Here is a 22,445-nt window from a genome sequence, read left to right as displayed (position 1 = left end):
TTCTACTTTGAATGCGGTACAAACTAATAGAAAGACATTACTCACTATGTATCCAGTGACCTCAGATTCCGTTTCAAGGGCTATGACTGGATCCCACTGCAGAATGAGCTGAGAGCCAATCAGATTCCACTCTACATTCTGAGGGGGCTGTCCAGGTGCTGATGTTTGTTTGTGTAAAAGAGAGACAGACAGGAAAATAAAGAAAAGAAAATGATTCTCAGTGTGTAAAACAACTTTATGGATTACAATGATGTAACTGTTGAGATCTTATAGTATATTTGACAGTTCTCTGAAATCCAGTAAACAAACAAAAAACTGAACAGAAAGTACCTTGCTTCGAGGTCTGAAGCAAATGGCAAGATTTTAAGCGAATAACAACTAAAATTTCAGTCTGTTCCTTACACAGTTATTGTATGGCTACAGAGGATTTGGAATAGACCGCACAAGTCATCTAGGCACTTTGATGGTATTATTTTGTCATTTTTGGAGGTTGATAGGATAGCATTCATCCTCATCACTTTTAATTCATGGAAAATAGCTGCGTAAACATCTCCTTTTGTGTTTCACGGAAGAAAGAAAATCATATGGGTCTGGAAAATGAGCATAAGTTAATAATGACAGAACTTTCATTTTGGGTGAACAATTCCATATAAGGATTCGTTTAGATCAGGGGTCGGCAACACCTCTGCGATGTTTGCACCCCATATAATTAAATCATTACCAAATCTATACATTCGTTTGTGCTGATTATTTTTTTGGCTGTGACGGAACTTTCCACCCCATATGGTCCAAATCGCTCCAAACCGATGCCATTTGTTTGTGCTCTATTTGTGCCATTAAAAGAAACACTATAACTATTTCCCTTCCTTAGATATAGCAAGAAACTTTTCAGGAGCAGTGATGTCACTCTCCACCCCATGTGGCCTAAATCGCTCTGAAACGGTGCTGTTCGTTTGTGCTCAATTTGTGCCGTTAAAATTAATATTGTATCTATTTCCCTTCCTTAGAAATAACAGCTTGTATTCGGGAGCAGTGACTCCAAATTGCTCCAGAACGGTGTCGTTCATTTGTGCTCGATTTGTGCCGTTAAAATAAACATCATAACATATTCCTTTCTTTGTATTTAACAAGATAGATTTTGGGAGCTGTGAAATCATGCAGGCTAAACCCCATGTCAATCACTCTCACCTGTCTTCATCGTTGGTTTGTGCTGTGTTTGGTATCGTTGAAGCATTTATTTTTGGCAAAGATTTCATCTTTCACCACATCAAACTCAAACACATCTCCCTTTCTCTGTCAGTAAATATAAGAGTTGGTGTGATATTTAAACCATGGATGCAAACTATTCTAACTACTCTGACCAAATTGTTTGGTAAAATTTCGACATTGTCCTCATTAGAATAACTTTAAATGGTTATTTTAAGCTTAAAAACTTAAACTAAAAACTTGAAACTCATTATCTCACTAACTCATTATTTATCTACAGCAATGGTAAAACATAGCAAGATACAATTCAAATCAAATATTTTTTTTTTTTTTAGAAGTTAGTAAATAAAATTAATATCAAGAACTTATAAAATAAATATAGCCTACACAACCAGTCCAAAGGACACTGACTAAATTTGTTTCTCATAATCTTAAAACCTTTTGATCTATAGGTTTATGGTCAAATGCTTAGGATTATTTCTGTACTCAAAAATAAATTGTGCCTAATTATGTCTATACAAACCTTTTTATTTATTTGTTTTATTAATTTATTTAATATTATTTATTAAATAAAAGTAGCCAACAAGTGTCCAGCATATGAAATCATTCAATACTGTTTAAAAAGCATCCCAGGATGCACCTGAAGTTGATTGAGAAAATGAACAGAGTGTGCAGAGCTGGAATAGACAAAAGCTATAAGAAGTTCAAATAGAAGATGTTTCTGAATTAATTCGTTTTGGTCACTGCATAATTTCCATACTTTTGTGTTACTTCTTAGTTTTGATATAGCCTACTCTAAACTCTAAAATGTGTAGTAACAAATAATAAAGAATAGGCAAGTGTGATCAAACTTTTCTAAAGTGTTCTAGTCTTACACTGTGGGGCTGTTCACATTGAGCACGTTTTTGTGTCCTTCCATGCTGTTTTATAATTTATTTCAGTGTAAACGTGTGCTAGATAGATGTCTTTGATGGCTTTTTCACATTTTTAGATGCCATATTAAGTTAAAAAGAACCAAAACTGTTTAACGTATGTCTCGAGTCGAGAAACCTACGTTTTGCTATTTTGTGGTGCTGCGTGTAATTTTAGTGCAACAACAACGCATTCCAGCATGTGAACGGCACCTAACATGTTTTCAAACATTGCGCTGAAATTTCAAACAAATATTTCTAATATTAGCTAACATGTAGGACTATGTAATTACACAAACACCGTCAACATATGTCGCGCCAGCTTCTAGCTTAATTAAAACGAATAAAAGCAAATTCAAAGCTGAATGTGGCTGTTTACTTGTGAAAAACCCGGAATAATTAGCCTATATAAACATTATGTACAGCTTTGTTCAGCAATGTCACATATAGCCTATAAACAAATCATAATTTGCAGCACAAACACATTTTTTTTTTTTTTTTTTTTTTTTTGCATTTGGAGTTTGATGTGGTGAAAGATTAAATCTTTGCCAAAAATTATTGCTTCAACGATACCAAACATGGCACAAACCAGAAGCAAGCACAAACGATGAAGACATGGGGTTTAGCCTGTGCGATTTCACGGCTCCCAAAAGCTATCTTGTTAAATACAAAGAAAAGAATATGTTATGATGTTTCTTTTAACGGCACAAATCGAGCACAAATAAACGACACCCGTTCGGAGCGATCTGGAGTGACGTCACTGCTCCCGAAAAGATTCATGCTATTTCTAAATAGTTACAGTGTTTCTTTTAATGGCACAAACCAGCACAAACCAAGCACAAAGGAATGACACCGGTTTAGAGAGATTTGGACCACATGGGGTGGAGAGTGATGTCACTGCTCCCGAATACAAGCTGTTATTTCTAAGGTAGGGAAATAGATACAAGATTAATTTTAACGGCACAAATTGAGCACAAACGAACGACACCGGTTTGGAGCGATTTGGACCACATGGGGTGGAAGGTGACGTCACAAAGCCAAAAAAATTATGTCTAATATCTCAAACACCGAACCAACACAAACGTTAATTTTTGCGGCACAAATTGGCACAAATGCAGCACAAATGAATGGTATAAATTGGTAATGATTTAATTATATGGGGTGCCAACTTCATGGAGGTGTCGGCAACCTATGACACACAGAGGGGTAATCACTGGCACGCCAGCAACAGGGAGAGAGGAGTAGACTATTTTATTTATATAAATTCCGCACCTACATTCCAATCTACATCTTGATGTAATCCTTCCTCATGATCACACGGCGTGTTTTCATGAGCTGAATGGGAGGCTAAACAAAAAGTAAAAGTGTGACGAGACTGCAGTATACCCAACAGACTCGTGCAGCGTGTGCAAGCTCAGGTCAGGGGGGTGCATCGGTACAGCCATTGACCAGGACAATAAAAAAAGGCACTCCATGTCAAAAAGGTTGCCGACCCCTGGTTTAGATTCATAAGTGTTACAAATACATCTGCTGTATGCCATTCTAATATCTAACATGCAACAAAATACTTCAGATGAGCAAACTTTCAAAAAATCACATTCAAAAACACAAAACAGACATTTCGGCTAAGTATGTGTGTTATCACAGACTATTCTTTGAAAACATTTTGAAATGGACAGAGTGCTCACGTGGTTTTTTGGTGGTAACTTTGACAGGTACAGACTGAGGGCCAGTTCCTGCAGTATTAAAGGCACATACTGCCAGATAATATTGTGTATTCCCCTGCAGGCCGCTAACGTTCACTGCAGTGTAGTTTCCAGTGATCCTCACTTTACCCACTGTATCCGGCTTGGTGTCATCTTCCCAGTACACCACCTGTTCACCGAGACACACAGCAAGGGCATTGTATATATCCTTGAATATAATTTAGACATAAGCAGCTCTCTGATACAATACAATTAAACATTCTTGCAACCCACAATGACTCTGAATATGCAGATTTTTCAGCATAGTGAGCGCTACTACCCAAAGGACTGAAAAATCATAAATGAGATCTCTTTAAAGGGACAGTTCACACAAAAATGAAAATTCTCTCATCATCACCATAGTGCCATCCCAGATGTGTTTGACTTTCTTCTACTGAACACAAACAAAGGTTTGTAGAAGAATATTTTAGCTCTGCAGGTCCTTACAAAGCAAGTGAATATTGACCAGACCTTTCAAGCTCCAAAAATCACATGCAGGCAGCATAAAAGTAATCCATAAGACTCCAGTGGTTTAATATATGTCTACTTAAGCAATGCAATGACTTTGGGTGAGAAAGACATCAATATTTCAATCTTTTTTTACTCTAAATCTCCACTTTCACTTTCAGAATGTAAACATGAAAGTGGAGATTTACAGTAAAAAAGACTTAAATATTGATCTGTTTCTCACCCACACATTATATAGCTCCTGAAGACGTAGATTAAACTACTGGAGTCATATGGATTATTTTTATGCTGCTTTTATGTGATTTCTTTTAGCTTGAAAGGTCTGGACATCATTCACTTGCATTTTATGGACCTACAGAGCTGAAATATTCTTCTAAAAATATTTGTTTGTGTTAAGCAGAAGAAAGAAAGTCATACACACCTAGGATGGCATGAGGGTGAGTAAATGATGAGAGAATTTTCATTTTTGGGTGGACTATACCTTTAATATATCATCTCTTTCTCCTAGATAGCAATCAGATTTTTGATTAAGAGTTTCAGAAGATCTCTGAACAATCTTTAAACTATGACTACATTTGCCAAGACACCAACATCTGCAATGAAAATCATAGATTTCAAAACAACTCAAACATTTCTCATCAAATTCAACCAAAACCAAATTATCTTATATTATAGCTATATTATCCATGTTAATTTCATAGCTCTATGCTCTTACAGTTTTGTCAATGATTGTCTTATTTGCAGTCATTTTTATTTCTCCTAAATAAGGGAAACATCTGAGAAAGTTGATACTTAAATATAACAACTAAGAACACTGAGTCTCATGAGCTATGAAAGAGCAACTTTTGAGCAATGCAATCTTCCTCTTGTTACACAAATTAAAAAGAGCTTTTGGCACGTTCTTTTAGCAAACTCAACTGATTACTCACTTTAGTTTTGAAATGGAATACATTATGTTTGAAGTGTTATATCTCTGGAAATTAAATAGCATTAAATGACAGTATCTACAGTATATTACCAAAATTAATGTGCTGCCAAAGAAGGAGTGACATGATATACAGTACAAAGAATTTACATCACACACAAACCGATCTCATAAAAAAATCAAGCTAATTCACTCAATAAAAATGTACAACTTTTAGACCAACTACTGTCAAGAGCTTTCCTTCTGTTGTTATAAACGCACATATTTCCTTTGTGTTACAGAAAACGTATTTTGAGGTATTGATGCATTTTGTAACATCTTACACAAACCCTAAACATCCTAAAAGCCCTGTTTTGTTGCACGGAAGAAACAGAAACATCCATATTTTGAACGTGCATTCATTAGATTTGAACTCATTTTAACCCCTAACCCAAACGCCATTCCTAAACCTAAACATAAAGCGCCCTAACATTGTTTGTAACTGGAAAATTGGCTCTGGGTATCATGGAAGATTGGAACTATCAGGGTTTAGAAGGAGATGGGGTAAGCATATGTGAATGGTTGGTGTAAAAGTTTTTTGTACGACGATTTTGCCATCTTGTACGAACTGTCATGAGACTGTGTTGTCACACATTAAGCACAAACTAGGTCTTTTGAGATCTACAGGTACACAGATCTTAAATCATTCATTCAATGACATGCTTATTAACTTATTTTATTCATCTTCATTAATTTGCTTAATCCAACTGATCATTTGTGTCTATTTTTGCAACTTTAAACCTTGGGAACATATCTTTGCCAGGCTAGAAATATGATATTCTTGTGGAATGGTATATAATTGATTTTCTTGAGGATATTAAATTTCAATTAATTTCAAGCTGTGTGCTAGGTGAGAAACAATTAGGTAATAGAAATGATAGAATCAATTATTAACCTCTGGTCACAAGTAACATCAGTATTTAGGTATTAAGTGTCAGAAGCTTTAAATGAAAAAAAAAAAAAAAAAAAAAAGAAACACCATAATGAGATCTGCCCAAGGGAAGCACATTTCTAAATTATTTATTTTCTAATTTTTGCTCTACAGAAGTGTTTTTTGCAGAACACTACCTCTTTTGAATATGTTTGCATGGCTTCATTCAAAAGGAAAAGCAGTGAAGAGAAGATCTTTCCATTTCAAATATTGCATGTACTTCAAAGGACTGTGAGCATGAATAAATGGTATATACAGAGTACAACGCATTTCCTTGCTCCATGCATGTTGTCTTTGATTTGCTCTTTTAGTTCTCGCAAACCCAAGGCAAGACAAAAATGCAACCTAAAAAGTTTTCTTTTTTTTTTCATCTAGAATCCGGTGATAGTTCTATTCAGACAATATGGCTGCTACCATGGCAACATCACGGTTTTATGCCGCAGGGCAGGGGTGACAGCGATGGAGAGAGTGGCTGGTGAGAAAGTGAGACTTTGCATTCTTGAAAGGCCAGTCGAGAGCGTTCATCCAGCTTCTAAAAGCTACAGAAATTTAACAAAGCAGCAGCGCTGTCTAAACACTGGAATTCTCAATGTTTTCAGTGGCATGGAAGAGGTGAGTACATTTGCGGTTGAGATCCAGATTGTATTATTACAGTGAAAAAATAGCATTCAGCTGCCCTGTTCCAAAAACTAGTGAGCTCATCCAATCCCTCGCCAACATGCAGCATACTCAACATTAAGCCCTGCTTGAACTTCGTAAAGATCAGGATCACTGCTTCCATGAGATTCTCCAGGCTCAAGCAGAGGACTGGCAGGCGATCCGGAGCTCATTATGCCAGGAGAAAGCCCCGACTGCGACCCCGGACATAACAGCCACCTTGCCTCCGGTCGCCTTCATGAAAATGGGGCAGAAGATGAACTGGAGACCATTCTGGGCTTGTTTGAAAAAACTGCTGAGGTCTGGAATTGGTCGTGTGCCCAGTGGGTGGTCAGGCTCCTTCCACTGCTGTCCGGGGAAGCTCAACTCATGGCCCAACATCTGCCGGCGGCTAATCTCCTGGTGTATGATGACCTCAAGAAGACCATTTTGCAGCGGGTCGGCCGCAGCCCTGAACAACACCGGCAACAGTTTCACTTGCTGAAGCTTGACATGTGGCCGTTTGCATTCGCTCAACAATTTCGTGATGCCTGTCAGAAATGGCTGTTGGCTGAGGACCGCGACTCAGAGGAACTTGTCATTCTAGTGGTGCTGGAGCAATTCATCCATCGTCTACTGAAAGGAATGGTGGATTGGGTACAGTGCCACTGCCCGGTGTCCCTGGAAGAGGCCATATAACTGGCTGAGGACCATATATTGGCATACCAAAGGGAAGAAGATCCCACAAACTCTCGCTCTCACTCTCGCTCTGTCCCCTTTTCCCATCCTACCCCTTCCTTTCACCCTATTCCCGTACCCCGAAAAAGGGGAATTCCCCCTCCAAAGCTGGTGGCCCGGCTCTGGGGGTGTACTCAACTGCCACTAACACCTCTTTCTCTATGCTCTCCCCCACCAAGTTGTGGAACCCACCACCACAAGTGCAGGTGTAACGTCTGGGCCGGCCAGCTTGCCGGAGACGCAGAAACCCTTGGCAGTTCTGGGACCAATGTCCAGTAATGGAGCTGGAAACATTGGTCCAGGATCCTGACTCGCCACAGGCTGCCCCTGATCAAGCCGGAGCATACAAAATACCTGTGAGTATCAAAGGGAGTACATATCAAGTATTGGTGGATTCTGGTTGTAATCAAACCACAATTCACCAACGTTTGACTCAAACAAGGCATTGGGCACAAATAGGAGTGTGAAGGTAAGGTGTGTGCATGGGGATGCTCATGATTATCCTTTGGTTACCCTCATCATTAAATTCCAGGGTAAAAATCATAGAGTTGAGGCAGTGATTAGAACCCGCCTCACACATCCACTAATCTTGGGTACGAATTGGCCGGGATATACTGCTTTATTGAGGGGAATTTGTGTGGATGGGTCCTGTAACAATGTGTCTCACGTGTGATTTGTGATTCACTGGCTGGGGAAGCGGAGCCGGGGCCATCTACGTCAACTCCACATCAGGATGATGTAAGGGAGGAGGAAGTGCTGGCTTCCCCAGCCCTTAGAGGATTCCCTGCAGGGGATTTCCCTCTGAAGCAGATGTGAGATGAGACCCTTAGGCACACCTTTGATCAGGTGAAAGTGATTGATGGTAAACACTTCCAGCCAGACATTGCACTCGCATATCTGTATTTTGCAGTCATTAAAGATCGGTTGTAACGAGTGACACAGGACACTCAGACAAAGGAAAATACAACCCAGTTGTTAGTGCCAAAGAGCTGTCAGTTATTCCAGGTGGCTCATTATAATCTGATGGTGGGACACTTGGGACAGGGAAAAACAATGAACCATATAATGGCCCATTTCTATTGGACAGGCATTCGCAGGGATGGGTGCAGGTAGTGTGTGGCATGCCATGAATGTCAGCTGGTGAATCCACTGACCACACCAAAAGCGCCATTGTGCCCTCTAATGCTAATCAAAGTCCCTTTTGAAAGAATTGGCATGGACTTCGTCGGGCCATTAGAACAGACAGCATACAGGCATCGCTTTGTATTAGTTCTGGTGGACTATGCAACGTGATATCTGGAAGCAGTGCCTCTGTGCAAAATCTCAGCATGTAGTGTTGCAGAGGCACCCTTTAGAATAATCTCCTGAGTGGGAGAAATTTCCTAAAGAAATCCACATTGACCAAGGCACTATATTTATGTTAAATACACTACGCGAACTGTACTAATTATTGGGTATTAAATTTATTTGCACCAGTGTTTATCACCCACAAACAGATGGGTTGGTGGAACGATTTAATAAATCCCTGAAAAATATGATTTGTAAGTTCATGCGTGAGGAGGCTAGGAATTGGGATAAGTGGCTTGAAGCCCTGTTATTCACAGTTCGAGAGGTCCCCCAAGCCTCCACAGGGTTTTCCCTGTATAGGTGCAGCCACGTGGCATGCTCGACATGATGCGGGAAGCTTGGGAGTAGGGACCTTCAAACAGTAAAAACGAAATTCAGTACGTTCTTGATCTTAGAGCAAAACTCCACACTTTGGGTCAACTAATACAGGAGAATTTCCTCCAAGCTCAAGAACGTCAAAACCAACTGTATGATAGGGGCACTAGGCTATGGGAATTTGCACCGGGAGACAAAGTGCTTGTATTTCTCCCAACATCGAGCTCTAAATTACTCGCCAAAGGGCAAGGACCCTTTGAGGTCACACGACAAGTGGGAGATCTCGATTATGAGGTAAAACGAACAGATAGGGGTGACGCACGTCAAATATACCATCTCAACCTCCTGAAATTATGGAGGGAGATGGTCCCTGTTATCTTGGCAATGGTGGTTCTGGAGAGGGCGGAGCTCGGGCCGGAGGTGAACTTAAAGGCCAGTCATGTCACCCCGGTCACTTGCGGGGACCACCTCTCACCGTCTCAAGTCACAGAGGTTGCCAAGTTGCAAAAAGAATTTGCAGATGTTTTCTCACCTCTGCCTGGTCGTACAAACCTCATACAGCACCACATCGAGACTACGCCCAGGGTAGTGGTATGTAGTCATCCTTACCGACTTCCACAGCACAAGAAAAAAGCAGTTCGGGTAGAATTAGATGCAATGCTCGATATGGGAGTAATAGAAGAATCCCACAGTGATTGGTCCAGCCTGGTCGTTCTAATCCCTAAGAGCGATGGGTCAGTGCGGTTCTGTATGGATTATAGGAAAGCCAATGCAGTGTCTAAATTTGATGCATACCCAGTGCCTCGTATTGATGAGTTGCTTGATCAGTTGGACACAGCTCGCTTTTAATTGACACTGGATTTGACAAAGGGTTATTGGCAGATCCCCTTAACGCCGATGTCCTGTGAGAAATTGCCTTCTCCACACATTTGGCTTACACCAATTCGTGACACCTCCGTTTGGCTTGTTCAGAGCCCTGAATATGTTTCAGCACCTTATGGACAGAGTCCTCAGATCACACTCTGCTTACACCGCTGCCTATCTGGATGACATCATTATATACAGTAGCAATTGGCAGTGGCACATGCAGCATCTGAAGGCTGTTCTGAGGTCGCTGCAAGAAGTGCGCAATTGGACGGGTGGAGGTACGGTATCTGGGGTTCCACTTGGGTCATGGGCAGGTGCATCCCCAAATTGATTAGACCACAGCGATTGCAACCTGCCCAAGACCCAAGGCCCAAAAGGAGGTGAGACAGTTCCTAGGGCTGGCTGGCTACTACAGAAGGTTTGTGCCTAATTATTCAGACGTCACCAGCCCACTGACCGATCTCACTATAAAGGGAGCTCCAGACCCGGTCCAGTGGACAGAGCACTGTCAACAGGCATTTACACAGGTGAAAGCTGCACTTTGCGGTGGGCCGCATTTACATGCACCTAATTTCTCTCTCCACTTCTGTTTTACAGACGGACACTTCAGACAGGGGGCTGGGGGTGGTGCTCTTGCAGGTGGCGGAGGAGGAGGAGTGGCCGGTGCTGTCCATTTGTCGCAAGCTATCGCTGAGAGAGACTAAGTACTGCACCATCGATAAGGAATGTCTGGCCATCAAATGGGCCATTCTTATGCTCCAATACTCTCTGTTGGGGTGAGCCTTCACCCTCTATTCTGACCACGCACCACTCCAGTGGCTGCTGCTGACTTGCTCTCCAGAAATGGAGGGGGGTGTTGAGTGGGGGACAGGCTGGAAGGCTCCCTGGCCTGAGTCGGGCAGTGGGGGTATGTGGATGTGGGGGCGTGTTTGAGCATTCATTCGGAGAGAGAGCGGTAAGGGTTCACACCGTAGCGCACTATTGATGATTAACAGCTGTATCTTGTTGCAGAAATGCTGGGGTGAGCTATAAAGAGGGAGAGAACATCAGAGGCAGATAGAGAGACTGGCACGCATGTTCTGTGTGTGTCTGCGTGTTAATGTGTTTGGAAGACTTTGCTTGAAAGCAGTATTTATCTACTGAGTGTTAAAATAAAACCTATCTTTTGAGTTGTAGTTTCCGTCCTCCACTTCCTCCTTGGCAACATATATAGAACCTTGTTACACAATGAAAATTAATGGTGACTGAGGCTAATATTCTTTATAACATCTAATTTTGTGTTCCATGGAAGACAGAAAGTCATGCAGGTCCGAACAACATGAGGGTGAGTAAATGGAGTAAATTAGGAGTTAATTAGTGTTATGGGGGAATTCAGTCTCATGCAAATCTGAAATGTCTATGGTGGTTATGGCTCTGGTAGGTTTTGGAACAGGATTGATGTCTTACACATGTGAATGCAAAAATAAAACATATCAAACCTCATATCCGAGCACTCTTTCAGGGGTTGACAGAATCGACTCCCAGGTAACTTCAATGTCAGCTGCGGACAGACTTCTTGCCGACACATTCTCTGGTCTTACGCTAGGCACTGCAGAGGAATGGAAAGATCATAAGCTCTTATTTACAAAGCCAATGAGTCAAAATTGGATTAAAGCAGAGAATGAAGCCCCGTTCTCACCTGAGAGACGCCCTGCTTGTGACTGACATAGTAGGAGATAGTATGCTGGGAAAATTCAATTAACACTCAAGAACATGCAGGAAGTGTCTAGTAGGATTTGCAGTAACCTATAGCTGCAATAACTTATATCAGGTTGTCGTTTACAGCTTGAACGAGGGAGGAGGGGTGAAAAAAGCTCTCTCAATCAACTTCTTTCATCATTCTCATTCAAGGTCACACCTGCTGAGTGTCAGTGTGTTTGTGTAATATGTAGAGCAAAAATATTAGGGATGCACAATGTATTGCCGGCATTGGTCTTAGAAGAAGGTCTAACAGGGCTTATTATTGGTCATTGCTAAGTCAAGCATCACCAATACCATTGCTCATACTTAGGGTTATCGATTTGAACAACCTTAGGTAAGTTTCAGTGTGTAAATCGTCCTGCATTATTTGTGCCACAGATATGAATTATACCTCAAACACTTTAAATCACATTTACAATTTTCACCTGGTGGAACACTTAAGCAACCACATTTTAATATTTGACTAAAGGACCCATTTACTTCATGTGAAATCAAAGAATGAACAGGTGTTACATCATTAAGAACAAAATCTAGCCAAAAAAAAGGTGTTTTTGAGTTTGTTTTGGTGGTTTGTAACAGCTCGCCTGGGCGAACTTTTAGGAAAACTTCTAACCGACTGCTAAACACATTACTGCCATTGGTCAATGTTATTGGTAGGTGTGACTTGGATCTCCACCTACCTTGAGGCCAACAGCTAATTCCCATTCATGGTGTTCAGTCAGTTAAGATCAGTTAACATGACCACACTGGTGTGCAGTTATGAGGGAGCTGATACAAATGCAGATAGAGACATTTTCCAAGAACAAGTCATGCATTTTTTTTTTTTTTTTTTTTTTAGTTTACAAAATGAATCAAATCTACTCAAATACTCTTAATTGTCCAAACACTCTTTTGTTTTATGCTGCTCCACTCATGTGCCTTCTGGAGTGAAAGCTATTCACACACCTCTGCCCATAGTAAGGTATGCCTATCATCATTCTTTTGTCTGTATTCTTCCCATTAACTGCAGTTGTATCAGTGTCATCATAAATTACAATAACAGAGTGTAATCGGCACATATTATGGCCGCGTATAGTGTTTTGGCGCATTAGCGTCATGAATTCAGAATGTAAACAAAACAAATTGCGCATTTTCTACTGCATATATATTACATTTTTAAAATATATTAAAATATTAAAATATATATAAAAACATATTTTACTGATCTAGTGTGAATTATACTCATAGAATGAGGCATAAAAAATTGATAACACATATTAATGTCACATTAGTTAAGGTTAAACTGAGTGTCCTCATATTTAAATGTACTTCTAAACGCCACCCACAGCGGTGTGGCAGGTGTCTTAATGTTCGCAAACAGTATCCGTTTTGAACTTCTTTTTACTCCTGAACGAAGAATGAAGAAGAACTTCTCCAGAAGTATGTTGGGGCCTTAATCAACCACCTAGCAATGCCCTACCCTCCCAGAACACCCTAATCAGTTATCAATATCGGCCAAAATGTCTACATCAGTGCATCCTTAAATAATATGGTTATGTATTAAACTTAATGTATAATGTATTAAAGGAATGTTCAGAGTTCAAATGGTTACAGTAAGGTGATTACAATGGAAGTGAATGGGGCCAGTCCATAAACATTAAAATACACACTATTTTAAAAGTATAGCCACAAAATGTAAACATTATAAATGTTTACATGATCTTTGATTAAATTGCTTACTAACCTCATCAGTGTAAAGTTATATCCAATATTACAATATAACTTTGTTGCCATGACGACATAACAGTGGTACTCCCTATATGTGATTTTATCACACTAGAGTCACATTAACCCACATAATGTTTACATATTTTGGCTATACTTTTGAAACAATATCTATTTGAATGTTTATAATCTGGCCCCATTCATTTCCATTGTAAGTTCCTTACTGTAACCGCAATTTTTTGAGTTTAAAATATTTTCTGTGGCAATCAACATTATGCCACAAATGCGGTCAACTGAGCTTAACTTGTATTAAATCCGGAACATTCCTTTAAGCGGTTGTGTGTGTTGATATACAAAAATCCAGCTCTACCTTCCTCTGCTGAAAACACAGTTGCAATAGAGCTGAATGGTCCTTCTCCACGGTTGTTGAACGCTCCCACTTTGACATTGAAAGGCGAGAATGGCGGTATGGTGTCATTGCGGAAAACATAGCGGGTGACACTAGGCGCTGAGATCACAGCGCGGGTCCAAGTGACTGTGCCCACAGGGCGGAAAGCGATGATGTAACCGAAGCCCTCTCCATTCTGCAACTCCTCTGGAACAGGCTGAGAGTGGAACACACAACTATAGTGATATTAAAACAAATTGAGGCAAACACACCATTTGACCCACACTGACAAAAGGGCTTTATTAGCACTCATCATGCATCAGTTTGAATGATTTGTAGCTATACAAAATAAATATTCAACAAATGGGCAATTCACTTGACATAGCAAGTGACTGCAGTGTTCCTCAGTGTGACTACTCTATCTAAAACTATTTTAACCTCATGAGACCCAAGCGTGATTGCTGTGTGCATTTTCCATTCCTCTTTTTGATTTGTAACTAGTAGTCCCTAAGAAATATGCAAATAAATAAATAAATAAAATAATAATAATAATTCTAGAGCAAATATTTTTCCTAAACATTGATGGCCACATACAGTATATGGACAGTGGGACTAAGTTGTGAAATTTTAAATAATACCAAGATATTGAAAGTCAGATTTTATTCATCAAATGTTTTATTATGTTTCCTGGAGTGTTGGTTATTCATGTTTTTGAGACGTTACAGACATTGCATCAGAAATTAGCATAAATTATTCTGATTCAAAGTAATGGACAGCATCATCCAATCACTGCCAACCATGTTAAAATAAAAATTTGCATTAAAAATTCAGAATCTATGTACTAATTACCATTGTCCAGGGCCGGCCCGTGGGTTTGTGGGGCCCTAGGTGAAATCATGAAAATGGAAACTGCAAGTATAATAATTACTGGGTAACAGTGTTATGTATAAATAAAATTACATATTTTAAATAGGGCCTATAAATACAACACATCGAAACATATATTTGTAAACAAATGTAAAGAATAAACACATACTTCTTAGAGAGCAGAGATCTTTTAAGATATTTTAGTTATTTTCCAGATTAATTGCTCATATGTTCACTCTATGTGAGTTTTTTGCGTCTTTATATTGGCAGTTTTTTAATTCCTTCCGCAAATTATTCTTGAGAAAACGTGAAAAGACCTAATGATTTGACAAGTGCTGTTTCTGCTATCCTTTACACAAAATAAGCCTCAAAGACTCAAATAGCCACAAAGCAATATTTTTCATAACTTATTCCCTGCGTTTCTGTCAGGCGTGCGTATTATTTAGCAAGGCGTGCGTGCGATCTGTGTCTAATAATACTGTTAATAGAAGCCGCAGTATTGTTCAGTATAAGTACTGCTTAGCTTTACTTCTTGCCGATTTTAGATTCACTGCTGTTATTTTATTTGTTGTAACTTTCAGTTAATTGTCTGTTTGTGATTATTCAGAGCTCATTTTATACTTAATATGTTGTTTTTAGTTTTCACCGTCATTGTGATTTGAATGTTAAATGATCAGGTCCACGCGTGTTAATCGCACACCTCCTGAGTGTACGCGCGATAGAAAGCACTGGACTGTGAAGAATTTCAAAATAAAAGTAATCAATGTTTCTTAATCTTATGACTTGTTCATTTACTAGGGATGGGCGATACCACTTATTTTCTTTTCGATCCGATACCAAGTAGTGTTGGGAAGATCGGATCATTTTACTGACTTGAATCATTGAGTCTCGTTCAGCAAAATGAATGAATCTTTATTCAAGTCATTCAATCATTTCGTTCATTTCGTTCATTTGAACAGAATTAAATTAAAATGTTACATATTCAATAGCCAAATCCCCCCCGACACGTCTACTTACGCAAACTTTGATTATAGTCCCAATAAAGAAAAATTGAGAAACAGAAAGATTAGTTCACCTCTGGAATCTTCTTGTCTGAGTCATTTGTTCTTATGTCATATGCATAGCGTATACGACTGTCACATGACAAAAGAACGAATGACTCGGACCAGAAGACTCGAGAGGTGAACTAATAATTTCTGTTTCCTATGTGAGAAATGCATAGCGTATATGTCTGTCACGTGACAAAAGAACAAACGACTTGGACCAGAAGACTCGAGAGGTGAACTAATAATTTCTGTTTCCTGTGTGAGCAATGCATAGTGTTTACGACTGTCACATGACAAAAGAACGAACGACTCAGACCAGAAGACTCGAGAGGTGAACTAATAATTTCTGTTTCCTGTACAGAGCCTATGCGGTTTTCACGTAACGAACAGAGGTTGCACAATGCACATGCGCAGCCAACACAAAATTAACAAATCACTCTCTCAGATTACTCGTTCTTCTGAGTCACATAAAAGATTTGTTCAAAATGAACGAATCGTTCATGAATGACCCATCACTAATACCAAGTACTTTTAGGCCAGTATCACCAATACCAATACCGATACCTCTAATAAATTGAATTTTAACGAATTCTTTGGATAAAATTAGTAACTTAAATTATTACTTATAATAATTACTTTCTTACTAAGCTGACATTTACTAGGCTGCTTTGTTTACCTTTTAAAAATTAGTAAGTATAAGCAACGTATAAAACCACAAAATTAACCATAGATATTATTATATGGTTACTATTACTAAAACCAAGTTACAATAGGGATAGTACAGTAATGCTGTAGCAAAACCATGGTTAATTGTATCAAAAACTTGGTTACTGCCAAAAATAAATAAATAAATAAAAAATCTTGGTTACTACAGTCGTGGTTACTAGTCATGGTTAATACAATATTACTTCAGTAGATCCATGGGTAGTTTTCATAAGGGTATCATTTATTAATGAGGATTAAAGATCATTATCAATGTTTTAACACCTGTAAAGCCTGTAAAAATGGTCACACAAGCCCATTATAATACATATCATGTCTAGGTTTGTCATTAATTGGTGTGAATAACTCCAGATGCTGTTTTTCTGTCATTACTTCAGTAAAACACTGCTCCCTCTTTGAACGAGCGCTGTGACTGACAGGGTGAGCACTGTCTGCTGGTGTATTTTAGCATTTCTGTGCATCAAGATGAGCAGAATTAAAAATAGTTCCAGTGCCATGCAACAATTTGCTCATATAATTATACTTTTCCACTTCGAAGCTAATGAGATGCATTAATATTCATGTTATCTAAATAATAAAACCACTTGTTAAAAAAAAAAAAAAAAAAACTTCAGAATCAATATTTTAATGTGAGGATCGATATCCTTGATACCACATCAGTATCAGAAGTATCGATACTTTAGTATCGATCCGCCCATCCCTATCATTTACTTTGCACATGTTCGCAGGCCCCCCCACCCCAGGCATGTCAGGGCCCAAGGCGGCCGCCTGTGTTGTCTGTAGGACGGGCCGGCCCTGCCATTTTCCAATGTCTGCCAGACATGTTGAGTGCCACAAACATCATCTACAGTCTGAAACTGAACTTTTGAATGCACTTGGCTGCATAGGAAAGCTATGGGATGCTCCCTTGATCCTTAATTAGGGAATTACTTAATCTCCAGTGTGCTGTCTGTCTGGTTTTAGAACAGTTTGAAATGCACCTTATTTTCATCCTAACTCCGTATAAAGGCTCTGAAAGCAACATTTTCCAGCTTTTGGATGCATCCATTGTTTCTCAATGTGATAATGCACAGTGAATATAGGATATTTTAAGGAAAATGAGCCTGTAGTCCACATACGTTGTCTTTGTGTTTTACTGCTGTCACAGTCTGTCTCCCTCATGGTTTCCAAGGACTCTTATTTTGAAGTTTTCCCCTGGACTACATTGCCCATGGTACACTGCCCTCATCAGCCATCTGTTCCCCATCATCCTCACCTGTCATCCATTCCATCATTAGTTCCGTTTGTGTATAAATACCCTCCTGTTTTGTTCATTGATTGTCAGTCCTCGTCCTTGTAACACTTATATGTTAGTGTGTAGTTTATTTGGTTCTTTGTTGATATGGTTTATGGTTCTCCACTGCTTTATATCTTCTTCATTAAAGCCTGCAAATTGATCCATTGCCTCTCGCATCATCATCACTACCACATTACGTGACAACTGCGTGCCGTTTAACGATAAATCGATGAATTTTTAAAATGGCATATCTAATGAAACTAGAGACTCAAACAGGTTTTAATGTAAAAACTAAATGAGGTTTTTTACCAGATGTAGTTTTGTTGCCGTTTCTCCCAAAGACAAACTCAGCTGAGATTGGTGCCATGTTTTGTCACATGACTCTGTGCATCTTATCCCTTTAATGACAGCCTTGAGTCTCCTGAACTGAGATCAGTGGGTTTAAATGAAAGGAAATTATGCATAGCCTATAGCGAAGCTAAAACGTAATGTCCACGCATGTGGACGCGGTGTCTCAGGAGGTTAAAGGAACAGCTCACCCAAAAATGAAAATTATGCCATTGACTTAAAGAGGTGAATTCACTAAACAGTTGTGCCACTTTTCAGCGCAAAAACCTGCATCATACATGCAATCTAGATTAACCAACGCAAAAATTTTCCAGCCACATGGTGTTGTTAGTGCCATGCTTTATCAGTTGAGCTACCAGAAAAAATTACACTTTCCGATGTTTATGCATATAAATTTAACCTAAAATCATGATGATAAAAAAATAAAAATAAAAAAAAAGACCATATCCATGTACAATTGTCAAGAACCCCAAATGCAAATATTTGTAGACAGTCTAAAAAGACACAGGGCTATAGTATATAACAAAAATGGCCCAACAAGATGTGTCAGTATTTAGGTTAGCATAAATTAGGTAAGCACATCACTGTAATAGTTTTAAAAAGGCTTCTAAATTCAAGTGAAAGCATTTTGCAGCATTTCTTATGCTCAATGGCAACAGAATGCAAGACTACTCTTTTTCTGGACCCTTTCAGCAAACTGAAGCCTATTTGCGGGTGAAATAAACTTCAAAGAAACTCTTTGGTAGAGTTGACTCCCATTTGGAGTGGAGGAAAAGAAAAGCCTGGAGTCTGGAATCCGGGAGGGAGAGCCCATGGATGGGGCTGATCATAAAATGTCTACATATCATTCTACACAATTAAGCAGCAGCATTTCAGCCCAGCCAGAACAGTAAAATCTGATAAATGACTTACCTCCCACGTTATCACTAATTCCGACTTGGTTCCTCCTCCACCTCCGACATCAGTGGGAGCTGTGTCAGGCACTGCGGGAGAAAACCCAGAAAAGATATTAAAATGTTGCCAGCACAGTTCAACTAAAGGCTTGCCTGTGACCACTCTGGTTGGTGCATTGTATTTAATTGCTTGTTAGGTTATCAATGGTTTACTGACCTTTTTACAGAGGCTCTTCAAGGGATATTCAAGGGGAATTCTGTCATCATTTACTCACCCTCATGTAGATGTTGACTGACAGCCTCAGTCTCCATTCACTTTCATTGTATGGAAAAAAGATGCAATAAAAGTGACTGAGACTAACATACTGCCTAGCATCTCGTTTTCTACAGAAGAAATAAATTCATATGGGTTTGGAAGTACATGAAGGTGGGTAAATGATAACATTATTTTGCTGAACTATCCCTTTAAATACCACTCTTTAGGAGGTTATTTCCAGTGCTGTAACCACTGTAGACATTGAGGGAGATGTCAGTATATGGATTAAAAGGTTTTCAATGTGATTCTCAATGACCATTTAACTTTTATATTTGATCCCCTCCAATCTTTAATATTTGGTTACTTCTTTGGTTATTTCCCCTTTAAGATGTGCACAGAAACGCTTGAGTGTTGGATGTGGACTAAAAGTGATGGAAGTGACAGCTGACTGCAGAACTGAGGAAGTGTAGTCTGCTTCACTGCTTCCATATTGAGTACCTGTCTAAAATAAAACTAAATTATCCAGGGAAGGAGTTGCAAAAAACTCACTAGCATCCTCTGTTCTGATTTTGGTGGATGGTGGACTGGGCTCTCCCATCCCAACACTGTTACTGGCCAGCACTCTGAACTCATATTCGACCCAGGCATTCAAACCCACTACTGTTGCAGTCAGAGTGTTCCCATTGATCACCTCAGGAACTGAGGAAGAGAAAAAGAAAGTAAAATACATATTGGTATACAGTGTCATTTACATAAAGGGGTCATATACTGTACATTTTTATATCATTTTATTTTTCCCCAAAACAAAACAAAACAAAAAACAAAACAAAAAACAAAAAACAAAACAAAACAAAACAAAACAAAACAAAAAACAAAACACAAACTTACAATATTCTTGCTTGGCTTTTGAAGGAATAGTTCTCCCAAAAAACTCACCCTTACACTGTCTCAAACTCGTATGAATTTCTTTCTTCTGCAAAACACCAACAAAGATTTTTTTTATGTGAGATACAGTATGTGTTTATATCCATACAATGCAAGTGAATGGGGTCCAACACATAAACCAAAAACCTGAATTAATCCACTCGAGTTTTATGGATTACCTTTATGCTACCGTTATGTCCTTTTTGGAGCTTGAAAGTGTTGATCCTCACTGACTTGCATTGTATGGATAAAAATACCTAATATCTCCATCAAAATATCCTTGTTTGTGTTCCGCAGAAAAAAGAAAAAGTCATACGACTTTGAGATGACATAAGGGTGAGTAAATGAAGAGAGAATTTAAAATTTTTGGTGAGCTACTCTTTTAAATAAAATTTAGTAAAATAATTATTTAACGTATTAACTGATTACACACACACACACACACACACACACACACACACATAAAGCGTACGTTTGAGATTGGTATTGTACCTGTGTCGACTGCTTGCCAGCCCACGGTAAAGGGAGTCCGGCCCTGGATGACATACCCAGTGATGGGGCTTCCATTGTCCTGGCCTGGGCTCCAAGACAGCTGGGCCGTGCTGTCTGTGACTTCTTCCACAACCACTAAATCTGGAGGACTAGGGGGACCTGACTCAATCACACAGCCCATATGGAATTTAATTAATTTAATTAAGAGTGTCTGATTAGACTATGCACCTGCTCAAATATTACAATCTGTTATTTTGTAATATATGCACATTTATAAAAAGATTGGGAACTTGTCTTATTCTGAATAAGAAATGTGTTCTAAGGTGCAAAAGATTTGTGCTTGTGAATGCTTGCACGAGTATTAGCGAGGTATGTGTGCTTGTACATACACAACTAAATGAATCACATTTCTGCTCCAAATAACTCTCTGCCATTTAAATGTTTTCTCTCCATTTGCACTGCATTCTGGGGCCCATCATGTTGCTTAGCTGATGTGTAAATGAGTCAATTAAAGACACCCTCTTTGATAAACAGCTTCTCTCCAAGCACCTGGGACAGAACCGTGAAGCGTAATGGTCATGAATACCAATGTGACACCGCCTAGAAGATGAGTCCCAATAAAACATCACAAGTGACACATTTAGCACTCGCTGAACTCTTGCATTAGCAGTGCCCTTTTCGTTAAAATACACACCTAGCAGGAAGCTCTCCAGTGTGAAAGATGGTAATAAATGAAACCAATGGGTACAGAAGGCAATATTGTGCATGTGGACATTTAAATTGAAAAACAATTGGTTCCCACCTTTAACAACCAATATTGCATTAGCAGACAGGCTCTCGACGTCTGTATCGATGAGGCAAACATATTTCCCACCATGATTAAGTTGGATGTTTCTAATCATAAGGTCACCGGAAAAGCTCTGTTGGAACAGGGGACAAAAAATACAAAGATTATTGCACATCATTAATATATTTTTTTCAATATAACTTTTTGAGGCGCAGGTCTCTTTGGAAAATTCTATTCTGATTGGTCAATCATGGCACCCTGCGGTCATATAGTTTTTAAACTTTACGTTCTCATTTTTTTACTTTCTTAATACACGTTCCTGGTATTATTGTGCACTTTTCAACTTGCTCCATCTCTGAAACGATGGCTGATGTCACCAAGCACTCCTATTTTTCAACCCCTTCCCTCCAACTACTTGTCTTATAGACCACTTTTCATGATCAATTTCTAATGGTAAAATCGAATCTTGCACTAAACTTTTTTTCTTGTTGAATATCACTCTGTAATATGTCACATTACTGAGTTGCAAATGCAGTTCCCTATCTGTCACTCACTCGACACTGTATCGATGTAGTGACACAGGGGTCACTCTTGGGAGCCCCAAACACCTCTGATTTTAAAAAAGGCCAATGGGAATTTGCATGCCACTCCCCCGGACATACAGGTATAAAAGGAGCTGGCTCGCAACCATTCATTCAGATTTTCTCTTCAGAGCCGAGCGGTTGTGTTCAGCGAGCTGAATTACTCTGCCGATCCATTCACCTCGAAAAGCTGTTGGATTTACGGTGCATTACAGCGGCTTCTCCCTCTCTTGCACTGGTGAAGTGCAGAGAACGCCCCTGGGCGCTTCAGCAGCTAAAAGAGTATATTATT

General features: G+C 39.3%; 1 protein-coding gene across 3 annotated transcripts in view; it reads right to left on the bottom strand.

Moving 5' to 3' along the window:
* LOC127445627 (contactin-3-like) overlaps nucleotides 1-22,445 on the bottom strand; it is a 112,444-nt gene that overhangs the window by 8,352 nt on the left and 81,647 nt on the right. For all 3 annotated transcript variants that reach the window (XM_051705815.1, XM_051705816.1, XM_051705817.1), the window contains 8 exons: nucleotides 21,588-21,705; nucleotides 20,786-20,944; nucleotides 19,919-20,068; nucleotides 19,133-19,203; nucleotides 13,943-14,177; nucleotides 11,607-11,716; nucleotides 3,806-3,992; nucleotides 46-158 (listed from right to left, as the gene is read on the bottom strand). In XM_051705815.1, coding sequence (XP_051561775.1) covers nucleotides 46-158; nucleotides 3,806-3,992; nucleotides 11,607-11,716; nucleotides 13,943-14,177; nucleotides 19,133-19,203; nucleotides 19,919-20,068; nucleotides 20,786-20,944; nucleotides 21,588-21,705 — 1,143 coding nt within the window. The remainder of the gene's footprint in view (nucleotides 1-45; nucleotides 159-3,805; nucleotides 3,993-11,606; nucleotides 11,717-13,942; nucleotides 14,178-19,132; nucleotides 19,204-19,918; nucleotides 20,069-20,785; nucleotides 20,945-21,587; nucleotides 21,706-22,445) is intronic.

The sequence above is a fragment of the Myxocyprinus asiaticus genome, chromosome 9 (assembly GCF_019703515.2).
Source record: "Myxocyprinus asiaticus isolate MX2 ecotype Aquarium Trade chromosome 9, UBuf_Myxa_2, whole genome shotgun sequence".
In the NCBI taxonomy this organism is placed as follows: domain Eukaryota; kingdom Metazoa; phylum Chordata; class Actinopteri; order Cypriniformes; family Catostomidae; genus Myxocyprinus; species Myxocyprinus asiaticus.
Note: the sequence above shows the minus strand (reverse complement) of the source record. Positions and strands in the feature narration are given on the sequence as shown.